The 25,279-nt window shown below is 40.9% G+C and overlaps 1 protein-coding gene across 1 annotated transcript in view; it reads right to left on the minus strand.

The window, feature by feature from the left end:
• The window catches only part of TOMM70 (translocase of outer mitochondrial membrane 70), a 766,277-nt gene extending 741,709 nt beyond the window's left edge, over window positions 1-24,568 (minus strand). The window contains exon 1 of the mRNA XM_044071328.1: window positions 24,274-24,568. Within this exon, the coding sequence (XP_043927263.1) occupies window positions 24,274-24,510 (237 nt within the window). The 5' untranslated portion in view covers window positions 24,511-24,568. The remainder of the gene's footprint in view (window positions 1-24,273) is intronic.
• Between the last annotated feature and the right edge of the window lie 711 nt (window positions 24,569-25,279).

The following is a 25,279-nucleotide window of genomic DNA, read 5'->3' on the forward strand; positions in this document are numbered from 1 at the left end:
TTCCCACCTATAACTTTAGCAATCTGTGGGTCTGTCAACAGCACATTCCAATGTTTACTCAATATTTAATAGATGTTCCCATTATCTATCGTATAAAACATGGGGACTTTAAACTCAGAATTGTCTGTGGAATTTCTAAACCTCTCAACCTGAAGATGATGAGAAAAATAGGGTTTGGCTCTGTCTCTCCTCAGAGAGTCTATTTCACAAAGCCCTTCATTCAAGTCACGCTGACCACACCCTCGCTGCTTAAATCTATCCCGAAGATTCAATAACTCTGAAGAAAAGCCAGTATCAGTATTATTCAATCTGGATACGTGCATTCCCTGTCCCCTAACTACATTACAAAATACATAGCTGGGATGCATACTTTGTCTAAGTTGGACTTGGCTTTGTAAGTCAGGCAGACATCACCTCTGAGTAAGAGATATGCCACTGAGTACAGTCAGAGTTTTTTCAGTCAGGCTGCATAGGACATATGTTTGAGACCAGTAATCCTCTTGGTGAGGTACTACTGTGGTCTTTCCAGCTGTTAGAAGCGTCTTGTGATGTACATCTCAAATGGGGCATTGTACTCTATGATGGGTCTAATGAGTGACGAGTAGAGGGGCACTATAATAAGAAGTTATGTACCTACCATAACATTCCATGTTAGTGGTCTTCTTCTCGCCTTCTTTCTTGCTGGATGGGTTCGGAGCCGATCCTCGGCTCAGACTCGGCCAATACTAAAGCTCGAGAGCTAATTCCACCGGCTCGAGGCTCCCCTATATCCCACAATGCTAGGCAGTAACTACTCAGATCTCGTTTGATAGCTATACCAAGCAACCCTAGTCTCCATAGAATGAAGTAGGGAAACCCACCTCAAAACAATCTGCGTAAAAAGTATCGCAGACCTCAGAAGGATAAAAGAGGTGGAAGAACGTGTGGGAATGACGACTTCCAGAGGAAGAACACAAACTGAATTCCTGTCGGTCTGTCCAGGCTTGGGGGAAGGAGGGTGGAACGCAAGAAAGAAGGCGAGAATAAGACAACCAACATGGAACGTTATGGTAGGTACATAACTTCTTAATGTTAAGTTGTCAATCTCGCCTTCATTCTTGCTGGATGGGACCGTGTCCCTAGCACCTTATCCCGGGTGGCCTATCGGAACAGACTCTTGAGAACAGTGGAACCAAAATTGGCACGGCTTCTGGAAACCATGTCCAATTTATAATGTGAAATGAATGTATGAGGAGAAGCCCAGGTGGCTGCTGCACAAATGGAATCTATTGGCAGCCTATCCTGAAAAGCTACGGATGTAGCTAATGCCCTAGTTGAATGAGCTCTAGGTCTTGAGGGTAGTTTTTGATGTCTGATCTCATAGGTGAAGGTAATTGTAGAGGCGAGCCATCTAGAGAGGGATACTTTAGTAACTGGAAGGCCCAATTTCCCTTCCGCATATGACAGAAACAATTGATTAGATTTCCTGAATTGTTTAGTCCTGTCTAAGTAATATCTAAGTTGGCGATGAACATCCAAAAAATGTAGCTTTTGTTCCGACCTGTTTGAATAGTTAGGGAAAAAGACGGGGAGATCAATAATTTGGTTTAAGTTTATTTGAGAGGAAACTTTAGGCAAAAAGGATGGATTAGTACGGAGGGATACCCTGTCTTTGTGAAACACTAAGTAAGGAGGACGACTGCACAGAGCATGGAGTTCAGATACCCTTCTCGCTGAAGTTACAGCTACCAGAAAAAGTGTCTTCCAAGAAAGCAACTTCAGAGAACATGAAGCCGCCGGTTCGAAGGGGGGGAAAGATTAAAGATGCCAGAACAAAGTTCAAATCCCATTGAGGCGGGGGAATCTTTGATTGGAGGTTTGAGAAGAAATACACCCCTTAAAAAGGCTTTACAGAGTTTGTGAGCCATGATGCTAGACTCCGAGACACCAACATGAAAATTAGATATGGCAGCCAATTAAACTCTAATGGTAGATGCAGCTGATCCTAAATGAAAGAGTTCTGCTAGAAAATCTAGAATAGACTGGATAGGTGCTGTAAAGGGATCTATGTTTTTTGACGTTGCCCAAAAGGAGAGGCGTTTCCATTTGCTACTATAAATCTTCCGGGTAGAAGATTTATGAGAGGCTATCAAGATATCTCGGACCGAGCGAGATATTGAGGGAAGCCTGGCTAAGGTTGGAATCGGAGAAACCACGCTGTGAGGTTTAGAGAAAGCAAAGATTGGTGTAGCTGACCCGATTGGTGGGTTATCAGATCTGGTACTGGGTCCAGATGCCAAGGCTGCTCCAAAAGGTAACGATGAAGAAACGGAAACCATATTTGTCGAGGCCAGTAAGGGGCAATGAGGATCATTGTCACTCTCAAGGCGATGGCTTTCTGAATTAGTTGAGATATCAGTGGAAAGGGGGGAAAGGCATACAGAAGTCCCCGGGGCCAATCGTGAACTAGAGCGTCTCTGGTGGGATGGCCTGGTAACGGGAAGAGAGTGAAGAAGTCGTGACACTTGCTGTTTTGGGGAGTAGCAAAAAGATCGCAGCAAGGCTGGCCCCATCTTAGGAATACTTCTTCTAGAACTGATTTCTTTAGAGACCACTCGTGGGGCATGAGAATTGCCCTGCTCAATTTGTCTGCAATATCGTTGGATTTCCCAGGAATGTGCATTGCTATCAGAAAACGCTGAGAAGAGATCGCCCATTGCCAAAGTCTGAGTGCCTCTCGACATAAAGGCTATGATCTGGTTCCGCCTTGTTTGTTGATGTACCACACTACGGACATGTTGTCTGTTTGAATTGCAATAGTCCCAGTGGGAAGAGAGTCGTGAAGGGCTTGCAACGCTAAAAGCACTGCTCTCATCTCTAAGACGTTTATGTGCAAGTGGCACTCGAAAGGTTGCCACGTGCCTTGGACTGTCCTGCCCTGATAATGCCCCCCCACCTGATCAGGGAGGCGTCTGTTGTCAACGTGGTGACTGGGAGGGGAAGAGTGAAGGGTCTTCCTCGGAGAAGTTGATGTGATGTGATCCACCAAGACAGTTGATTCTGGCATGATTGAGTTATCAATATGGCATGGGACATCGGGAGCTGTTGAAAGGACCATTGAGTAAACAGCATCCATTGGAGGATCCTCATGTGAAAGCGAGCTAAGGGAAGAAGGGGAATAGCTGCTGCCATGAGTCCTAACACCTTCAAAACTAGTCTGGCTTTGACTTTGTTGCATTGTAAGAGAAGGGAAACTTGGTTCCGAATGTCTGACACACTGCTCTGTGAGTCTGGCTGAAAGACTGAGTGTGTCTAAGGTGGCGCCTATAAAGGTAATAGATTGACAAGGCAGATTTTTCGAAATTTATCGAAATGCCTAGAGCTTGGTAAGATTGGATGGTGAAGTCCCTGGATAGAAGAAGCTGATGTCTGGTGGTGGCGGTAAGGAGCCAGTCTAAATATGGAAACACCTGGAATCCTTGACGTCTCAAGTGAGCCGCGACCACTGCCATGCATTTGGTGAACACACAGGGGGCTGTAGTGAGACCAAAGGGCAGGGCCCTGAACTGGTAGTGACTGGCTCCCAGCCTGAAGCGGAGATATCTCCTGGAGCGTCTGTTCATCTTGATGTGGTAGTACGCGTCCTGAAGATCTATCGAGCACATCCAATTGTCCTGACCAAAGAAGGGTAGAATGAACTGTAGCGTGACCATCCGGAATTTTGTTTTCCGGACATACTTGTTTAAGTAGCTGAGATCCAGTATGGGTCTCCAGTCTCCTGTTTTTTTTTTGGTACCAAAAAGAATTTGGAGTAGATTCCGGATCCTTGCTGGTCTGCCGGGACTGATTGGATGGCTCTTTTTGATAGCAGCTTTGAAATTTCTAATGCTGCTTGTTCCCTTAGACCGGGTGGAACACCTGGAAGGGATCTTTTGGGTTGGGTTGGGATGTGAATAAAGGGAATTTTGTAACCCTCGGATATGATCAACTGTACCCATTTGTTTTGAGTAAGGGAAATCCAGGCTTTTGGGTACAGGGATAACCTTCCCCCGACTGCCTCCGAAGGTGGACAGCCGGGCAGCCCCTCAGGGATGCTGAAAGGGTTTGTCAGAGAACATTTCTCTGCTACCCTGGTTTTGCGGACCTCCTCTGCCTCTAGGGCGGCGTCCATTATTATTCCCCCCTCTGCCTCTAGAGGGGAATTGGCCTTGTGCGTCAGATGAAACTCCCTGGGACTGTTTGCGGAACCACATCTTTCCTCCCCTCTGACCTTTGGGATAGGGTCTAGAAGGGGTAGAAAAACGGACTCCTACGGCAGAGAGAGTCTTATCTTCTACCTCGCACCTGGTCAATGTATCCTTCACCTGTGGACCAAACAAGGATGATCCATCAAAGGAAGAATTGGTGAAGGACGCCTTGAAAGTGTCCGCAAAGTTGCATAGCCGCATCCAGGCGTGACGTCGTAAGGCAACACCTGTGCCTGCGGCTCTACTCGCCCCATCTGCAGCATAAGAGACCAGCCGCATGGAGGAGTTAACGATGGAATTCAGGGTTGCCAACTGGGAGTTCATTGTGTCTTTGAACCCCTCAGCTGTAGGATCCTTTATCAGTTCACCGATATCCTTGAGTAAATCTCTCTGGAGACGAGTGAAGTGGCATAAGTAATTCAGCGAATGCATTGAAAAGGTCGCTGATGAGAACATCCGCTTGCCGTACCTGTCCATGGTCCTAGATTCCTTATTAGGAGGATCGACAGGAACCAAAGGATCAGCTAACTCCTTCTTAGTGGCCGCAGCCACCACCATGGCATCAACAGGGACACCTTTGGATAAAAAATCTTTATCTCTAGGGGCAGTAATAAATTTAGATGGTCTCCTCGGGGTGGGTTCCACTGAATCAGGAGCCGTCCAAGCCTTCCTTGCCACCACTTCCATAAGGGGGTCAAAGGGAGGGACACCCAGGAGGTAGAAGTCGAGAGCCAAACGCCTCAAGATACACTGACTCATCCTCCGAAGGGTTAAGGGCTGGCCAGTTCCCCCTCTGTTTCAGGATCTCAAGGATGTCAGCAAAGGAGACATCCTCAGAGGGGAATAGAGGGGAACTTCAGTTCCTCTAAGTCAGTGTCAGAGGTGATAGACTCAGGGGAGTTAATGTGCTTCCTCTTGCACTGCCTCTTCCTTGGGGGATCTCCTGCCGGGTCAGGAGAGGCCTCGGAAGGAGGAGGAAATTCCCAATGGGGAAACTTGAGGAGTTGGCTCTCTGCGGTCCAAGACAAGGGGGTGAGTAGAAATCACCGCAGGCACTGTAGATGGGGGGGCTGAAGGAGCCGACTGTGGGGCAGAACCTGGTTCTAGCACGCTCCGCATGACCTCGAAGGCACCCCTGTCAGGCAAGGCCAGAGGCCCCCGCTCCGAAGAGACAAGGACCTCCCCCCGGCACCGACAGGGACGGCTCCGAAGCCGATGTCGGAGCTGAACTCACCAGCGCCGAAGCCCCGAGAAGGAGAGCGGGGTCGGACAAGGGTCCGATGCCACCCGCCCCCTCGGAGCCGACGAGGGAAGCTCGGCGCCGAGATCCCTCCAAGGAGGAGAACGGAGCAGACGACGGAGCCGAAAGGGAAGGTATCGGATCCGACGCACCGACAGTCATGGCTCCGACAAGCCCTGGCTCCGAACTCAAAGGAGTTGGAGGAGGAATGTATTGGGGAACGGAAATGGCCACTGACTGGTGAGTCGAGCTATGCAGCATTTGGGCCAGTGCCTCGGACTTGAGAAGTCTACTCACTACCCTTTGCAAATCATGGTCAGATAACCTGGAAGACCGTGAGGAATGAGTTTTATGGCTCCGTTCAGAAAGAAGAGGGGATCCTGGCGCCGAATGCACGGAGCCGATAGAGGGGGATCTGGACCTCTTCCTAGACTGTGGCTCCGATAAGAGTATCGCGCCAACGGAGTTTTATCAGCCTCGGCTCCAGCCGGAGCCGAGGTAACAGTATGAGGCTTGGACACATCGGCTCCGGCCGGAGCCGATGTCGAAGCCGACTTAGTCTTTCCAGCAGTCGACTCTGAAACCAGAGCCGACTGTTTGGAAGTTTTGGAAGGCTTCCCCGACCCAGACTGAGTCGGGGGGGCCTTCAGGCTTTAATAAACCCCGCAAGATTAATTTATTTTTGCGTTCCTGCAGGACTCTAGGGCTAAAACCATGACAAACAGCACAAGAGTCCTGCAGGTGCAAAGGCCCCAGGCAATACACACAAGAAGTGTGACAGTCTGTCAGAGACATTTTCTGACAGCACGAGTCACACTTCTTGAAGCCTGAGACCTTGTCTTTTGACATCGTAAAAAGGAGTGCCTGACAACAACACAAACACACTACAGACACACCCTTTACTGAAGAATTTATTAAATTATTAAGGCTAACACAAGCCACACACACACACACACACACACACACACACACACACAAGCCTTTAACAGGAAAACAAGTAATTTAGTCACTAAAGGACTGGGGGAAGGGAGACAGAGACTCCCCAGATTCTGGAATAGATTGCCCATACATGTCAAGCTGAGTGCCTCTTTGGCCCTCTTCAAAAGGAACCTTGATGATTGGATGGGAGAAAGGAAATTCCCCCCGGGGATCACATCAGTCGCCCTACTAGACAGGGGTCCAGGGAAGTAAATAGTGTGGGAAGAAATAGCCAGGGAATTGTTATGGCTAGGCTTGTATAGGCCCTAGGGCTGATAGCCTAGTACCAACCTATGAACCTTTGGTAAGGGTCTTTACAGTAGCCGATAAGTTGTGGTTGATGGCAGCCGGTACTACCTTACAGTCTAGGCAGAAGGGGGCATAGCTAGTGAACCTGTGCCAGCCTTCCCCAGGAGTGTCTGTATACAACTCAAACCTCAAAAGTGTGTGTGCGTGTCAGATACCTGGGCAAGGACATGAAGCACTGGATGGACAGAGAGGGTGCTGGAGGTTTTGGCTTGACCACTTGGCTGAGATCTGAACCCTATAGCTGTGCCAGTGGGGAGCTAGAGATAAAGGGAAAAACCAGCCCCAGCCTGACTGTGATCTCTGTGTTGTCTTAAGGGAAATTGTACTTTACTGTGTGAGTACTTGTTATCCTCCCAATGTGGATGCCCCTCACTGTTGCTAGTGGTGAGGATTGAGGCTCCTTGATTACTAGGCCAGTGCACAGGTGTCACACAAGTCATTCAAAATCTTGTCAACTTTTTCACATACCTTTTGTGCACTTCATGAACTCCAGTTCAGCTTTTGAGCTTTATTCAAAAATGGACATCACTGGACTTACCATTGTTTCCTTCTCTCCATAGTCATGTGGTCAACTTCTGCTCCAAATATTTCAGTAGCCTTCAGTTCCATTTCTTTTTTTTTTTTTTAGCCTTCTGGCTATTTTTCCTCACACATACATAGGCAATCTACCATGCACAACTCTTTCCACTGACTTCTGTAAAATAAACAGCAACTTATAGCCAACTTTATTCAAACATTTTATGAGTGACCCGAGAGGCAAGCCTTAAGTGCAATATTGGAAGTCCTTTATTTTACAGTCCATAGGTGTTTACTAGGCTAAACAGCCACAAGGGCCTTTTTAAGCCTAGCCATGTATTCCAAATCTCTGACAAATTCTAGTACCCTTAATAAGTGTAGTTAGGGGCCTGGGAGGTGAACCATTTACAGGCCGTGTTGTCCATTAGACATAGGTGCCAAACCAGGGATGAATTTCCCGTTCCCCATCCAATTGTCCAGGTTGCACTTTAATTTGGGTTAAGGAGGAACTCTGCTTCACATGGATGGGTTAATGCCCAACATCTGTTAAAACTTCATAATGGCGGAGTCTCTTAACATACATAAAATGACACAATGATTCTTAACAGAATAATGTAAAAAGCAACATTGTTCTCTTTAAATTTATTTTTACCTGTGGATTTGACAGTCCATTAAAATGGACAAACAGCACTGTTTCACTATGTCTGGAGTTGGGTAACAAGAAACCAACTCCAAGCTGGCATTATTCAAACAGGTAAACAATTTACATTAATTACTGCAATTATATTCAATTAAAAACCAATTCCAAAATCCATATCTAAAATGGTCTCTTCCCCAAACACAAATAAAATTCTCACCAAACAAAGATTTTCAGCATTAGGTACCTCAGCTGAACCCCTCCACCTGCTCATATAACTTGTCATAAGCCACCACATTACAAACTATTTGTGATGCAAGAGCAAAAAGAAAATTAAACCAGGACAACTTTCTAGCCAAAATGTCACGTTTGCAGATTTTCATCAAGGAATACAGACTTAGGATTCACATAAATTTCACTGAAGCCATTATCACACGGTAAACACAGAACAGCATATTCACTTAAAAAATGCATTCGCCATTATGTCTTTGATCTTCAGTAACAATTAAAGCCAACTCTTTTGAGAGACTGGAGTTTACACAAAAATTACACAGACCTACTTATTTTTAGACATGGAACACTAAGGGCTTATTAACTGGTGATATTACCTTTTTAGCCTTCTGGCATTCTTTGAAGAGGTAAAAGCAAAATTCTGAAAGGCTAGCAGGGTGTACTACTTATCTTGCCCATGCAAAGGCTTCTAGCAAATCTACATATAAGGAAAAAACTAAAAGTAATACATTTCTATCCATATTGCAATTCAGTGGTTAAAACACTGGCTAAACAAAGATGGCACAAGAAGGGGGAGAATTCTTGTTTATCCCACAGGTTATCACTAATGTCCCAAAAGTCCATGTACTAGGGACACCTTGCTTTGGGACCTTATCTTCTCAGGCATAAATACTGGGGAATAAACTATGGATGACCAAATATGCTGATAACTGCAGATTAAACAACTATTTTAAAAGTTCTATGAGATGGTCTATCGAAGAAAATATGCACCTAACACAGTAGTAATAACGTCACCTTTAACATCAGTAAATGCAGCGTCATAAAACTTGTCAAAATGACAAGTTACAATCACAAAATGAACCTGTTAATCACAAAAAAATATATAAATTTAAAACTCTGTCTGATATCATCCACAAATCTTTTAACTCTGAACTGTGGCTAATTACCAAAGCCAGAAGAGCAATCTGCAGGGCATTTAATATTGATGGAAACACAGTCACTGTAAGGACATCACTGTACTATTTATCATCTGCCTCATTTGACACACTGAGCACAACACTGTTTCTTGTAATCTTTGAACAAACACGATAAAAATGACTCAAAATGATGCAAGATTGCTTACTAAGAAAATAAGCCACATGACTGAAACACGATCTATTCTGAAAATATTCATTTCTCATGTTACTAAGAGACCTTGGTCACATTTGCAAGGCAACTTCTGACCCACTTCTATCTGTAAGAATATGCCTGGAACCCACTGACGGAGAAGTTAACACCAGTCCAGAGAACTCATCAGCAATAATAGGGAAAATAACAGAAACTGATGCTTGAAATGTCCTGTAGTCTGACTGCCTAGTATTTACCAATGAACCTTTATCAGTTACACAATGTTTCTAATGAAAATTACATAATCTTAGAGGCAGTCATTAACATTCTTAAAAAATATTGGAAATATCAAGATGAGAAATATCAAGAAGGGATTATGGTAATCAAGTGTCTTGAAGGGTTATATGTTTGACAATCTAATTTATGAATCTATTATGGTTCTTCTCCACAGTAGACTATAACCAAGTATCCCTGCCCAAGCCTACCCAATTTAGACTGGTCTGACTCTGACCAGGCCTACAATTTACTTCTTAGTAGATTGTTAATAGTTGAAACAATGTTTATCCTAATACAGGCAGATTGTTAATAGTTGAAACAATGTTTATCCTAATACAGGTAGAAAGCTAAAGTAGTACAAAGGTTTGTGGATGGCAAGTGGTAAAAACAGAAAATAAACTGCTGATGACCAAGAAACATTTTACAACCAGAAACTCTGAGCACTGACAAAGTAGTAGAAAGACTAAATGCTTCTTGCTATAGACATACTTTACCTGTACATCTCAGTGATCTAAATATTCCGGGAGAAAACTTAAAAGCATTTTATCCACCATAAAGGAGGTGGGAGAAAGTGAATCTTGGAGAAAAACAATCAACAAAACTGACTAAATGATAACCTTTTTCATTATCTGTGCAGGGAATAATAATTTTTACCCCCTAATCTTTCAGCAGTTACATATTTTAAAAATATTTTTATTTTACTTGTCTTTTGGTAACTAGGAAAGGACAACAGAATCAATGGCCCAGTTTCTGCGATTACCCGGGGAGAAACGCTCTACAACAACAGATTAAATATTTTACAATGAGTTGGGGAACGAAATACTCCACACACACAAAAACATTTTACAACAGCTGACACACAAGTATACACAAGGGGAGAAGAGGTCCAAAACAGATTTTATTACATTTACAAAATATTGCTAGGAAGAACAGTGATCAAGAATACAATATGCAAATAGCAGTACACTTTACTTCACACAGGCTATCCAAGTCTACGAAGTAGTTTATAATTATTGAAAATAGACTATGGACGTAAGAAATAAGAGTAACAGAACACGATGAGGAGGAGTAGTGTGCGGGGGGGCGGGGGGATTAAGGGCATGGACGGAGAGGGAAGGAAATAATTAGTATTAGAGAGGTCAGTATGTAGTGTTCTTCCATAACAGAGGAAATAAAGAGTAGTAAGTGTCAGTTACTGGGTAGAAGAGCATACTTTAGTAGCACAGTATTAATAAGCGAGAGCTACTTTTGATGTTTGACCATTACTACCTGCTAAGATATGGAGGAGTTGCTGATTCAAAGTAAGAAAGGCATAACTATGACAACTAGGTGGTCATGCATCCACTTTGAGCATTGTGCAGATGCCAAATATTTTTCAGATTGGTCTTTAAATTGGAATGGTTAATATGCTGAAAAGAAAGGGGACATAGTTCCAGGTGTGGGTGACATAGCTGGAACAAACGTTTCTGCTGACAGGTGTGGTTTGTAGGTACCAGATAGAAGTGGCCTAGTGGGGGTGTATGTATGCAGTAAGCCTAGCTGGGCTTGCTTTATTCCAGTTTGCGCATTAACTTTGTGGACTGCAAGTAATTTTGTGTTAAGTGAGTTGCTTGGGTAATTCAAATCAATCAAGCTGTTTTAGGACTAAGCGATGATTGGTTCTGTTTGAAGAGTTAGTGGCATGTTTTATTGTACCAAATTTATCCAATGATTATTGCATCCAAACTACTTCAGGACAGTCACCCAGATTTCATTACCCAAACTCCATTCCCAGCTTCCTGATAAAGTACCCCTTTCAGATAGGAAACCCCACCCATGCATTCTGAAAAAAAAGTGGACCCCCACAGCTTCAAACCATTAACCAAAATCTATATGCTTATCAGTTTCTACAAGAATGGTGCCTAATGACCGTAAATCGTATGCATTCACATCTATCAAAATATCCAAACCCCACCCATGCATTCTGAAAAAAAAGTGGACCCCCACAGCTTCAAACCATTAACCAAAATCTATATGCTTATCAGTTTCTACAAGAGTGGTGCCTAATGACCGTAAATCGTATGCACTCACATCTATCAAAATATCCAAACTCAATTAACTCCTCCAACTTCAGGCCCACAACAAAATTAAAACATTTTACACTAAGATTATGTACAAAACAGTTTTAGAGAGACAGAAAATTTTGGAGCACTATCTACAACAATTTCTGTTCTGTATGTACCAAGTATAAAAACATAGATTCTTAACAGAAGCCCTGTTTACAGGCATAAAATAGTGTAAATCACTTGCTTCTCATAAAAATGGCAATATTTACCACACAGGATGGTTTAAAAAGACTTTCAAAATTTACAAAATTATTTACAAACACTGAAAAGAAAACTCCCAACAGGTTAGTTACTACTGTTATTCTCAAAATAAAACCATCCTCACAATGGGGAAGAGTCACACAGGTCCCTCTTTGGGCAATATTTCTCCATTAATTAACAAAACACCCACTGATCTTCAAGTATTAAGCAGGTAATTTTTTTTTCAAATCTTCTACTACTACAAAGAAAAAAAAGTCTTCAACTAAAGATATATGGCATGGGATCAAACAAAATAATAAACGACCTCACAAGTCCACCAATTTGCTTTGGTGCACACACAACTTCGGGTAAGAAGCCAGGCCCGAATCTATGTTAGGAAAGGCCCAAGCAAATTAAAATCAATACAAATATAAAACTAAACTTTGCAATACAGTTTTTAAACAAATTAAGTTACATGTAGAAGGATAAAAGTCAATAAATGCATGCCTAGCTGGAAGTCAGCTATAAAAGAACTGAACTAAGCCAAACTTTGGCTATTTCACAGGTGTGTATATGTGTCTAAGGGGGGAGCCCCAAAGCATGCATACATTACATAAAAATGTGCGTGCATGCACACACCTACGTGTACCCAACAGTTTGTTTGATTAAAAATGCATTTGATCTAACCACAAAACATTGACTTAATATGGCATTTTCAGTAAAATATCTCCAAAGGTTTTTATTTCCAGAGGGCAAACCCTACCCCCCCCCCACATGTGCCAACTCCACAGGCACAATACAATGGGAAGAGTAAATATCGTGACACTGAATTACTGCTGGTGCATGTACACAAATTCTGGACAAATGCAGAACTTAAGTGGGCATTAGCAAGAACCAATAATGATTGACACCAATCTGCATTATAACTTCTATCCTCCAAAATGAAACCAACTTCTTCTACAAGCCAAAATGTGACTCGGTCATTTGTGGTTTAGAAACACCTTTTTTCTTTGTAGATCAAATGATCAGTAACCATATATCACTATTACATATACAGTTATATATCAGTGTGAGCACTGAAGTGTGTCAAATGGCAATTTCTTTAACTGTGTGTTTGGATGGCTAAGTGTAGTTCAGATGGAGGAAGCTCTAATACTTTTCAGTCAGGCAATCAGAACTGGGGTGGGAGAGTGTGGGTTATGGACAGCTAGGTAAGGAGACAGGTTGCATGGGAGTATTTATTGATTAATTTTACGGTAACATCTAGGTACAGGGATAGATTTAGAAAGGTGTGTTTACATAAGCGGGTGCACGAGTGCTACCAGGTTAAGGTTAAAGTAAGGACAAGTAAAAAGGGTAGGCATTACAGTCTGCGTTTATGTGTTAAAGTTTTGGTGCGAACAATTTTATCGAAAATGGGAATTGATTACAGTATAGTAATGTAGTTCTTTGTGGGGGGGGGGCACACAGAAATGTATTGGGTTAGAGTTACAACAAGGACTAAATTAAAGGTATCTATGTGATTTTTGTGCATGTGTGTGTGTGTGTCCGGGTATTTTGCACAACGGAACTGTTGGGGAAAGCGGTTTTCATAAGTTTATGTGAGGGTTAAAGGTGGCATGCAAGAGTAATAAGGTAGACATGTGGGCTTGGATAAATTATATTATAAATTACAATGTTACATAGTATTTTTTTGGTAATATTTATTATATATTTAAAGCAAATACTTCAAACTGTAGAAAATGTTACTCTGCGAAAGAAAATGTTACAGCAGAGTTTTTATTTTTTATCTTATATGTTTTGATGTTTGTTTCTGTTAATGATCATGAGATGGTTTCGCACATCTGCATGAGTATGAATGAAAGGATGAGTAATGATTCACTGAAAGCTTGTTCAGAGTGAAAACGGAGTTTGGTTTGTCATCTTAGTAAACAGACTACTTACATAATCGACCCAAACACTATGAAAATGCAAAATGGTCGAACACACGGATCAGCAATTTTTTTCCCAGAGGGGAGAGAAAAAAAAAAAAACTACGTAAATATACCAACTCTGAGATGGCACCACAGTGGAGGAAATGGTAAAGTCCCAAAAATGGTCCAGTGATTTTTTTCCCTAGGAAAATCGCTCTTCTGTGCTTCAGCATTTTGCCATTTCAAGTAAACACATTCAATGAAACAGCGTTCGCTACTTTAAGCGCTCGATTAAATAATAGGAACCCTATTTATTGGCTTATTCTTTAGTTCTGGAGCACTTTTTGGTTGCGTCTAGTTTTAACCCATGCATAGGTTTGGGACTTGTATACATAAAAAACTTACCATGTATAGGAATCCCAAGGACTTTTTTGTGATATGAGGAAGATCAAAATCCAAGAACCCACAATGCTAAAAACACAAACATCCAGAAACTGGAATATGCAATTGCCTTAGCGTAACACCCCAGTAGCAAAAAAACAACTGGGTTTCACTCCTGTCACACAACTGCAAGACATTACTGCCAAACTTAACTGCCTAGTCATTCACAGAAAAAAAAGTCACACTGCTGCTCAAAACAATAAATCTACAGATTTTTTTTGTAACTTTTGCCACCACATGTAACAAAGAAAAGTCTATCATTACTCTCTCAAGATCTTAAAATGAAAGCATACACACACTTAAAACGGCCACCTTTCAAAACCTCATTAACAGAGCACATCTTCTATAAAATACTGCCTACAATAAAGCACATTCTACCTTCCTCAAATAGAGCTTATTCTTATTTCCTTCAAGACCTAGTGCCTGAACTGTAACTGACCTTTTAAAAATGTCACTGCTTTGACAATGCAAACTATCAACTCTAACCATTTACTAAATTATAGAACCCACATTAAACTATAGCTCAGTTAAACTTGCACATCATTGTGCTTTGCACATTGTATATGTTGTAAAATCTCAAATAGTTTTCTTACCTTGTCAAGTTAGGCCAGTTTTCATGTATATTACAATCACACTATGCATACATTGAATGATAAAACTATTATTTGCCAGCTCAGACCAGCTGCCCACACATAATTAGTTAAAAACTAAAATGAATAAATAAACCAAACGAGCAGCACAGTGATGCAAGGGTTAGCACCAGTGCCTGAAATAAAGGTCTACATGTAATCCAGTTATCAGGTTAACAATTTCAAAACTGGTGCACTTGGTTATCCAGTTCGGTTCCCAATCTGTAACCAGAGGTTTTCAACTGTTGCATTGGTTTCTTCTCACATACCAAAGACATGCTGTAGATGAACTGACAATCCTCAAAATAGCTCACGTGGATAAATAATGGTGTGTGTGTATACATTGACACACATTTTATATATTTTGTATTTCTCCATAAATAAGACCTAACCAGAGAACAAGGCCTTGCATGATTTTCCAGGGTGGTCATGATATAAGCCCTACCCCAAAAATAAGCCCCAGTTAAGATCATCAACAACACACGACGGACGTGTTGAATTATAAAATAATACTGACACCTGTTGACTGAGGTTATCATACTCTGGTCGCCATTTTCGAACCATTCGGACACCCAACTTCTTCTCTTTGCAGAAAGGTCATAAGATTCTTTCCCTGGGAGTCCTCCACGACTGAAATATTGCACTGTGAAAGCCAAGGTGTAGATATTCTGAAGCTAAAATGTTTGTTGCAATTCTCACACAACTGTTAATGTGTTACCTAGAACTGTCGCCCAATAACAGAAAAGTACCAAATAAATGTCAATTTGTGTACATGAATAAATGTTGATTTTTGTACATGAATAAATGTAGATTGTTGTACGTGGCATATAAGGCATCCCCTGATAAGCCCTGATGCGTATTTTGGCAGGGGGGAAAAGTATAAGACCCGTTCTTATTTTCGGAGAAATACGGTACACACACACACAAATCATCTGAAAGAACGGAGACACTCTCCTGCAGCCCAGAAATAAATATTGCAGCTATCGGAGAATTAATGAAAATAAATACAAGCGAGATTCCAGCCAATCTGACTGCAGTTTTATTTGTCTGTACTGTCCCATGAAATACAAATACATTAAGAATGCTGCCTATGGAAGTACAGACACATGAATGGCTGCTCATGGCTCCTAATGAATGCAGAGCATGGAGAATGCTACTGTTCATTTTTTTTATCCCAAGACCTCAGCGAAAGTCTCTGTTCTGAGAGATTTACTCTATGGATTACTTAGATCACATGAAAGTAAATAGCAAAAACACACTTTCATTATGATGTACTTCTATGTACAAAAAAGTCTGCACTTGAGGAATAAGGAATAACAGGCATATCTCTCCTAGGATGAGAGAAGGCAAAAAAGCAGACTGTTCTGACCTCTTACAAGAGATACAATTATACAAAAATAAAGACATACAATTATATAAAAGTAAAAACATGGATTGCCTACAACAGCTAATTTACAGCAGTAACATTACTACCCCCAACCCACACTGCGGACTTAAAACACAACTGAAAACCAATTACGGTACTGGGCTATGCAACTCTAATTATGCAAATTCAGGATGTGTAATTAGCTAAGCCATAAACATCAAACGGTCAGTGGGCCAAGAACTTTACAGTATATATTCAACAGTGTTGGCTGAGCTGCACATCGCTAAACAACCCAGCAGCTGGAAAAGACTGACCACCAGTACAAGGATCTTTTACCAACAGAGACCCATCAAGAAGCTGATCTGGATGTTATGGACTAGCCTTTGTGAAAACAATAACAACTTCTTGCCCTATTTGGCGAGTGCAGCAGTAGCTGCCATACTTTCTAGACATACCTCTCTCTCCACTGGGGTTTCCTCACTGACTGACTAGCTTGCTTTAAACTGAGCTGCATTGTACATCCCAGTACCATTTTCAGCAGTCACCACTGCAAAACTCTTTCAACAAATGAGATCAGACTAGTTTTGCAAAAACACATGGTCATGAAGAACTGCACTACATAGTAAAAAGGTGTCATCACTTACTAGTCCACCTGACTTCAGATAACCCTTTGCTATGAATCCTATCCTTTCCTATGAATCCTGCAACATCAAGGCAAGATCCTCGTTTCCATACAAATTCTACTGCACTTATTCTATATTTTGAGCTCTGTACATTAAAGTTGGACTTTACTACTTCATTTTAGTTTTACTTTTCATGTTTTCATTTGTTAATCAGGTAGAACACAAATACAAATGTTCAAAAGTAATACAATAACAAATATTAAACTTTCTAAACTTACATTTAGAAAAGGAAAACACACTTACAATAAAGAGAGCTAAAAATACAAGTAGTAAGTTACAATAAACAAAACTATTATGAGAGAGCAAATATGTATATTTCAGAGGGGGGAAAAAACGTAAAACCAGGAAGACAGGAAAAGTTCAAAGACTATACACTGCTGCCCATATTCCGGTGAAAACTGTCTGCTACTCCATCTAACCTACATAACAGCAGTAAAAACTCAATAAGAAAGGAAAATACTGACCCTTGTCTCATGACCCCCCCCCCACACACACACACATTCTGTGCAGTTGTCACTGCCATTGGACCAACAAGGAATATTTAGTAATCTACCAATCATCCCTAGTTTGGCACCCATGCTGCTTATGACCACTGATCTATGGTGCTGATAGTTATATACTACACTAAGATGCTGTTCATCACACTGCTGCTTCAAACTGTTGTCCTAATCGGATATTTGATGTTTTGACTTTATTATTAGACCAGCTGTTACAGGATGCAGCATTCCTGCAGTGAATTGATATATATAGCAACCCCCACACACTACTGAACTTTGTACTACTGGATTTTGGTACCGAATTCTTGTTGACAGTACTACATTTACCAACAACATACAGACCGCATCTCCAAGCAAGTTACTTTTGTCAGTGTTGCAGCAATTATGTACTTATCGTAATGTTAGATCCATGTTGTCTTGATTTCCGTCCACTTCAAACATGTGGGTTTGTCAGACCCAACAGGATCTGACCTTGGTACCGATGTTGAAGCTTACAGGATCAAGAGCTCTGACTCCTCCCTTACCCATAATCCTCCAGGTTGTACCTCAGATCGAGTTTGTCCTTATTAGTATGAAATGTGACCACATTTACCTAACAAACCGTTTAACAGAGAGAAAAATCGATCTGGCATAGTTAATGAAAAGTATTTCAGTCTAGTATCACTGTGCACAGACAGGGAGCAACATCCATTCAATCTAGAAGTCACAGGTGACAATTTAGAAAATGGTAGGGTAGGGGTGAGTGAAGTTTGAAGTGGATGAAAATCAGACAACATGGATCCAATATTATGGCAAGTATATAACTTTCATATCCAATGTTGTCTACTTTCATTCATTCAAACATGTAGGATAGAATCCCAAGATGTCAAATTTGATGATATCAGGGAAGGAGATTCCAGAGTATGGCAGAACCAAAAGATGAATGTGATCCTGATTGTGTGTCCAACTTATGAGATAAAGGTGTGTACACTTGCCCATGCGGCTGCTACCCAGATGTCTTCAATGGATAATCCTAGGTTGAAGGCTGTCAAGGTAGACACCGCTCTTGTTGAGTGCTTTTGGTTTATTTGGAAAAGCAAATTTTTCTTACGATATACAAAAGAAATGCAATCTGAGATTCATCGGGATAAGGTTACTCTACTGGCAACCACTAAATATAGAAGTTGGTGAAAGAAAAACTCTCAACATAGGACAGGAGTTGCAGTAAGAAGATAACATTATAACCTACTGCCAAACAGAGCTTTTATGCACATCTGTACTGTTCAAGTGCCAAACATCTGAGGTACAACCTAATGAATTTTGAGTAGGGAAGGAGTCAGAGCTCTGGATCTGATAACTTCAAGATCAGTGCCTTCTGACAACCCACATGCCTGAATGGATGAAAAACAGACGAGATGTGATGTTTGTCTTTCTTTGTACTATTAACTTGCACTATTAGTGCTGCTGTTTATGGTTATACCAATCTTAATCTAACTGACATACCCATACATATCTTGATTATGCACTTACTTCTATCAGCATGGGGTATCAAACTATCCTAACACCTTCATCAGTCATCTTAATAGCTTGGTACAGGACAACAATGTAGCAATGGTTTTATACTTACTGATGACACAATTATTTCTACCATATACACTTAGTAATATACATATCTAACTCAACGGAGGCCAGTCTGCCACATAATACCACAGTCAGAAAACACTAGTTCCATACACTACTCAACATACTATCCAGACTATGTAGAGGCTGTCAAGAAAACCTTCTCTTAACCTCCTAAGCCAATATAACAAAAGACAGTGATTACCACATCCTACCACCACACATCTACTCCCCACCACAAACACCCCCAACACCATTCACACTTCCGCCAAGTACAAATACCCCCCCCCCCCAAGTCACTTAGCTACTGAACCTAAACCAATAAGGTCCACATCATAACATGGTAATGTATTGGTTACTGGTGACTCCATGATCAGATACACTGATCCACCCTCACTGAGCAACATACTACCAAGGGGAATGAAGACTCATTCTCAGGTGCCAGGGTTCATGGTTTAACAAGGGCCCCGAAATCCTTCCAACCTAGTACATAAGATTTGGAAATGGCAGTTGCTCATTTGGGTGTGAATGATCTAAGGCATTCTACATTAGGGGAGAATGATATGACGAAGTTAGCTAGGCATGTCACCGAGGCAGAGAAGATACTGGTTTTGAATGGGATCCTACCATCACAAAGAATGATGCCAAAGTTGAAATATAATGGGCTTAGTAGCTGGTGTCACTATAGGGGATTCCAGCTTATATCACAGTGCAATGAGACGGCTGACAAATCTTCCTGTTTTGCCAAGGATAGCCTGCATCTTTTACTCCAAGGGTTTTTGATACTAGCAGAGTCATCTACTTGACATTTCAATGTATTATATTCAAATATGGATCATACGGATGTAGTTCTACCAAGTCCAAGAAAGTGTTAAGAGAAACATATCAGAACTTCTTCTCTTGCAGCTTAAGCACACCCTTAGAGGTTTAATCACAAAACTGTTTCACTGTAGTGACAACATTCCCTATACACCTAGTTTTGGTAGCTATCATTCATTCAGATACCACTGACAACTGTGGGGTAGTATATGTATCAGTAAGAGACCCCATTGTTTCAAGACAAATCCTTCACATAATTTTAACCTTGAAATCCAAGTTAAGCATTATTTCTAGTTATAGGTCACTTTCCACGTACCCAGTTAACCAAAATAACTATCTTAATACATTATATAGAGAGAGAATCCCTGTCAAACCCAACACCTATATCTTACTAGACAATCTACTTAAACTGAATAAATATCCAGTACTTCTAGACCTTGTTAATGATATTTTCTGGAACCAACTGTTCCCATCCAGAGACCCCAAAAATTCAACCCTGTTCTCAATCACAATTCTACCTTACAATGATCCATATCCCCACTTCCTCAAACTGGCCACAAATCAGTAGTTTTCACATTTAAACTTGTTGACAACCCACCCCCAGGCACTTAATTACAGATCATAAGAGGAAATATTAAAATTCCAAAATTATCCTCATTCTATGGACTTCATACTGACTCCACTATCAAAGATGCTACCTTCATCACCAATATTCATTCACATCTGAATACCAGCATGCATTAATCTAAACCCTATCCCCAGCAAATATTGTGGATTATACAAAGACCCCCCCCATTAATATTCCAAAACGTGCACGCTGAAAAAAGGTCCGGTCGCCCGGACCTTTTCCATTAGTATAAGTCTTTACTTTTTTTTGTGTTAGGCAGCAACGGAGAATGAAACAGCTCTGTTGCTGTAATCTCGCTATGTTAAACAAATTTAACATAGCGAGATAGCTTAAAAAAAGCAAAGGAGATCTTCCTTTCTCCGTTGCTTTTTTTAAAGCTGTCTCTCTATGTTAAACTCGTTTAACATAGCGAGACAGCTTTAAAAAAGGGAACGGAGATCTTCCTTTCCCCGTTGCTTCCTCTACACACAGTTCTGATGTACTGCGTAAGGATACGCATGCGCAGTACATCAGAACTGCTCCAGGATACCTGACAGCTGCAGAAGGGCAGCATGGAGGCATTATACAATGCCATTATTTAAGAAAAGTAAGTATTTTTATTCTTAAATAATGTAATTGTATAATAGCACAACTAAACAGTTCATTCCCTTGTTAAGCAATGCATTCGGGCTTTGGCCTCATGACCAAACCACACCAACAGTGGGTAAATCCAGCATTACCCAAACCCAGGCGTGGGTTATTACTTAAATATTTAAGAATAAAACCTTATGGCTGAATTATTATATTAACTAGAGAACAAAAGACAGCAGTCAACATTCTAGTCCTTCAAATTAAAGAGCACAAGCAGGTTTAGCAGAAATCTGAACTCTTTCAATAGATATACAAGGATACCCTTTTCTCCATTTTAAACAATGTTTCCGTGGCTCTGGCTCTCCTTACGTGAACAGCCAAGTCTTTTTTTTCTTGTTATTCAAAACAAACCAACAGGAACTGTACTCCTAACTACTCACTTTTAGCAATCCAGGTTGAAACTGAGAAATACTACACAACAGTTTAACTCTGGCAGACCATGTTGCTTGGCAACACACAAAAATCACACTACAAAACAAAACCTGAAAATGGGAGGGTCAGTGAAAAGATGGTATATTAGTACCAATGCTTTTAATATTCTGTGCTGAAATTGAAAACTTTCAAACATTTGCTTACTGATTCAGCAATATAAGTGAATGCAATCACAAACAGAAGGCAAGACCATTTTAACTGCCACTTTGTCACAGAATCAACAGAATGGAAATACACAATTTTTATTAAATACGTGAAGCCTTGTAAGTTGGAACATAATTCATTACTGGAATGCTCCAGACCACAGAAGAGATACATTTGTTTTTCACAATGCAACACCACTTCCCTCTTTCTGCCATCCTTAATAACACAACATCCTAGCCATTGTTTTGACTGTTACCTGCTGGCACCCACAAATACAGTCATCTACTCTACCAACACTTCAAACTAATACTCTTACATAAAATTATTTTGTGCACGTTATGACTTCATGCAGTCAAGAGTTAAAGGGATAGATAAACATATTGCACCTTTTATATAAAATGCACATCTCTGTTTCAAGTGCTTGTACCATTGCAAAAACAAGTTACAGTGTTGTCTCTAATAAGTTACAAACATACTAAAAATGATTACATCCAAACACAGCAATTGGGTGGCCCACTAATGGTCTGTTCACCCAAAAGTACTAGATAATACACCTTTTCTTCTTTTTTCTCTTAGTGTTAAATTAATTATCTTCCACACAGTTCCTGTGTGTGTGTGTTGATGGCCACAGTGGTCGGAGCACACTACTCTTCCAAATAAGGGGGAAAAAAAAGCACAACTAAACAGTTCATTCCCTTGTTAAGCAATGCATTTTCAATCTAAACCTTACTGCACCTTTAAAAGCAGAACTTGCTATTCTTTCCAATTGTATAATCCATGTCGAGTTCCTAAAACCAGTCTCAGTGAGTCAATGCAGCTTACTTACCATTATCTCTAAAGATATTGAACCTTCCACCATGGTAAACACACCTACTGAACTCAATGAACACACATGTATACAAAATTGAAATACACCCTTCTCTACTCACTATTACATATTAGACATTTCAACACATCTTGGAAAAAATAAGTTGTGTACTAGCTTTATAAACACTGCAATCCTAATATGAATTAATAACCTTGCACCCTTATGCTCCAAGTGCAACTAGTTAGCAATTTAATACCACTCAGTAAACTCAAACTTTGTCCAAATAGGAAACAGTGTACCGTTAGCACAGAGACAATCAAGTCCATCATAGCAGGGTCATCTTAGGGTGGGAGGCTGGCATAGTGGTTAAGGTGTTCACCTTATAGGCATAAGGTGCAGGGTTTTGACTCTCACAGCGTCTTGGCAAACCAGACTACTTTCCGTTGTACTTTTGCTGCAAGGGACCTACCACATTTTCAACTTGCCACCGGTTTCGATTTCCTCAATGCTAGATAAAAGTATTAAGTGTCCTTTTTTTAGGTGAGTGTTGTGGATAATTAATTACACTTATTTCAGGCTTGAGCAGTAGAAACATATTCTAAACCTCCTTCTGTAATTGGGGAGGAGGAGTAGCAAAGCATTCACCTCTGTGAAGTTGGTATACTGGTCAAGGCGTTTAACTTACAGACACAAGGTGCAAAGCTCGATTCCACATGGGATAATGAGCTAGGCTTAAAATGGCTCATAAGGGCAGTTAGCCTAGTACTAGCCTATGAACAATTAAGATCAACCCTTAAGCCACTTCTATACTGCAAATTCATCGCTATATCTTTATTTTTTTAATTTATTTTAGTTGACCGGGATGGTCCGACTGGATACATGTCCATTTTCAGCAGGGACCAGGGAGAAAAGCTCCAAGGTACAAGCAATAAGATATTACATGGTTCATGATAATCACAGTTTAAAGATTATTTATATAATCAAGTTATACACGTTCACAAAGCTAAGATTTCACAAAGTAAAAGACCTAGTACTTACACCCAGCTGAGTTATAAAGTAGATGGCACATCATCATAGGAAAGACCTAGTCAGACTTGGAACAAGGACATAACCAGTTTAATTTAAAAATACTGTTTGAGACTCTTCTTGAATTAACTTAGAGTGGATTCTAGGTTGATATCCACAGGGAGTGAGGTCCAAATTTTACCTACAGAGCTGGCAAACAGAAAGACACCAGCTGAATTACTTGTTTTGACATTTCAACTAGCAGTCTATTTGGAATAGCGAAGTGGTCGGAGATTGATGTAGGGATTGATAATGTTTTTAAGTGCAGGTGTATTTTCAGGTTGGTTAAGTACTTTATGTGCCACTATAAGCTGGTTGTGCTGAATTAGTCTGTGCAGTTCTAACCATCCTAGACAGTTTAGGTTGTTGCAGTGGTGTGTCCTGAAGGGCATCCCGGTGGCAAATCTGTCAATGTGGCTGTAGCAGCTAGGGAGTTTATAGAGATCAGATTTGGTTAAGTTAGTGAATAAAAGAGAAAAGTCGAGATTTTAACAATAAAAAAGACAATCTAGCTGGAATAAAAGCTCTGCCACAAGCTCTCCTAACTGATTATGTTGTTCCTAACCTGTAGGTAACTGTCATCCTGCAAACCTCAAAATACACAGAATTAAGAAAGACTGGCTGAATCGTACTGTCCAATCCTAAAGCAAACCTCGCATTTAAAAATTACTAGACTAACTTAAAATGAAAAAATACTACAGACTGCATGACATCCAGGAAATAAAGAGTTAAACGCAGCTGTAGTTCGCAGCCTCTCGGGTACAAATGACACAGATTCTAAACCACTAAAAAGACAACAAATCACTCCGCTCACCAACTCTTCGGGGTTCTGGTTCTGATGCATGACCTGCGCTGATTCCAGACGCTCAACCACCGGACTTGCTCTGCCTTCTGGAGTTTTCCTCCCCTTGCTGTTCTTACCCGCTCTCCGCCGGTTCCATAAATACAGAGAGCCAGCCACAATAACGATCGGTGCCCCTACAACCAAAGCTAGTTGCCAGCGAGACAGACCGCCCCCCGTACCTGGCTCCACAGGCTTTGAAGCAGCCATGATCCTACACTAACCCCAACCACCAAGAAGGGAGACAGGGGTCACAGTCCCACTGGAGCATGCTGGGACAAAAACACTTCCGGTGTAAGAAAAGCTTCTTCCTTGACAACTGGATAGTAGTGGTAGCAACAGAAAACGAAATGATTTATTATTGAATGAAATTTATTTATCTATTTATTTTTTTGCAGTTTGATTACCGGGGAAGTCCACTGGGCCGAACTGACCCATTTTCAGTGAAGGCCCGGGGAGAAAAAGCTTCAAGATGCATTATACAATTTAAAAACTACTGATAGTTAATATTAAAGATTATTATGCAGAATATTGAAGTCATAGCTCCCAGCATTCTATCTCCAAAATGAGGAACATTATCCCTTATACTGTGGAACAAATGGGCAAAATATGGAACACATACTGATGGCTTACTAACAACTTCAACTGGGAAAGTCATAGGATGGTTAAAATATGCTGGTTTTACTTATAAAAAGTATTGTTTAATGAGTTAATATTATTCATTTCTAGTTACCGTGGAAATCCGTTAAAAGAGTCCTAACTGAATGTGTGGCAGATACTTTTAATGTGGAACTTCAAGGAATATGATAGTTTTTAAGACCCCAAATGAGGTACGTTCCTCATAAGGAGGTGTACTTGAGAGGCACGCTTGAAGTACCTTACTGCATGTGCTTTTGCTGTAAACTGAGTTCCCCCAGCATTTTTCGTTGGCGTTTTTGTCATAGGGTTGCACCTTTTCAGATGCCCAAAGTGGGACATT

The sequence above is a fragment of the Protopterus annectens genome, chromosome 5.part0, assembly GCF_019279795.1.
Source record: "Protopterus annectens isolate FY-2018-M chromosome 5.part0, PAN1.0, whole genome shotgun sequence".
Classification (NCBI taxonomy): Eukaryota; Metazoa; Chordata; order Ceratodontiformes; family Protopteridae; genus Protopterus; species Protopterus annectens.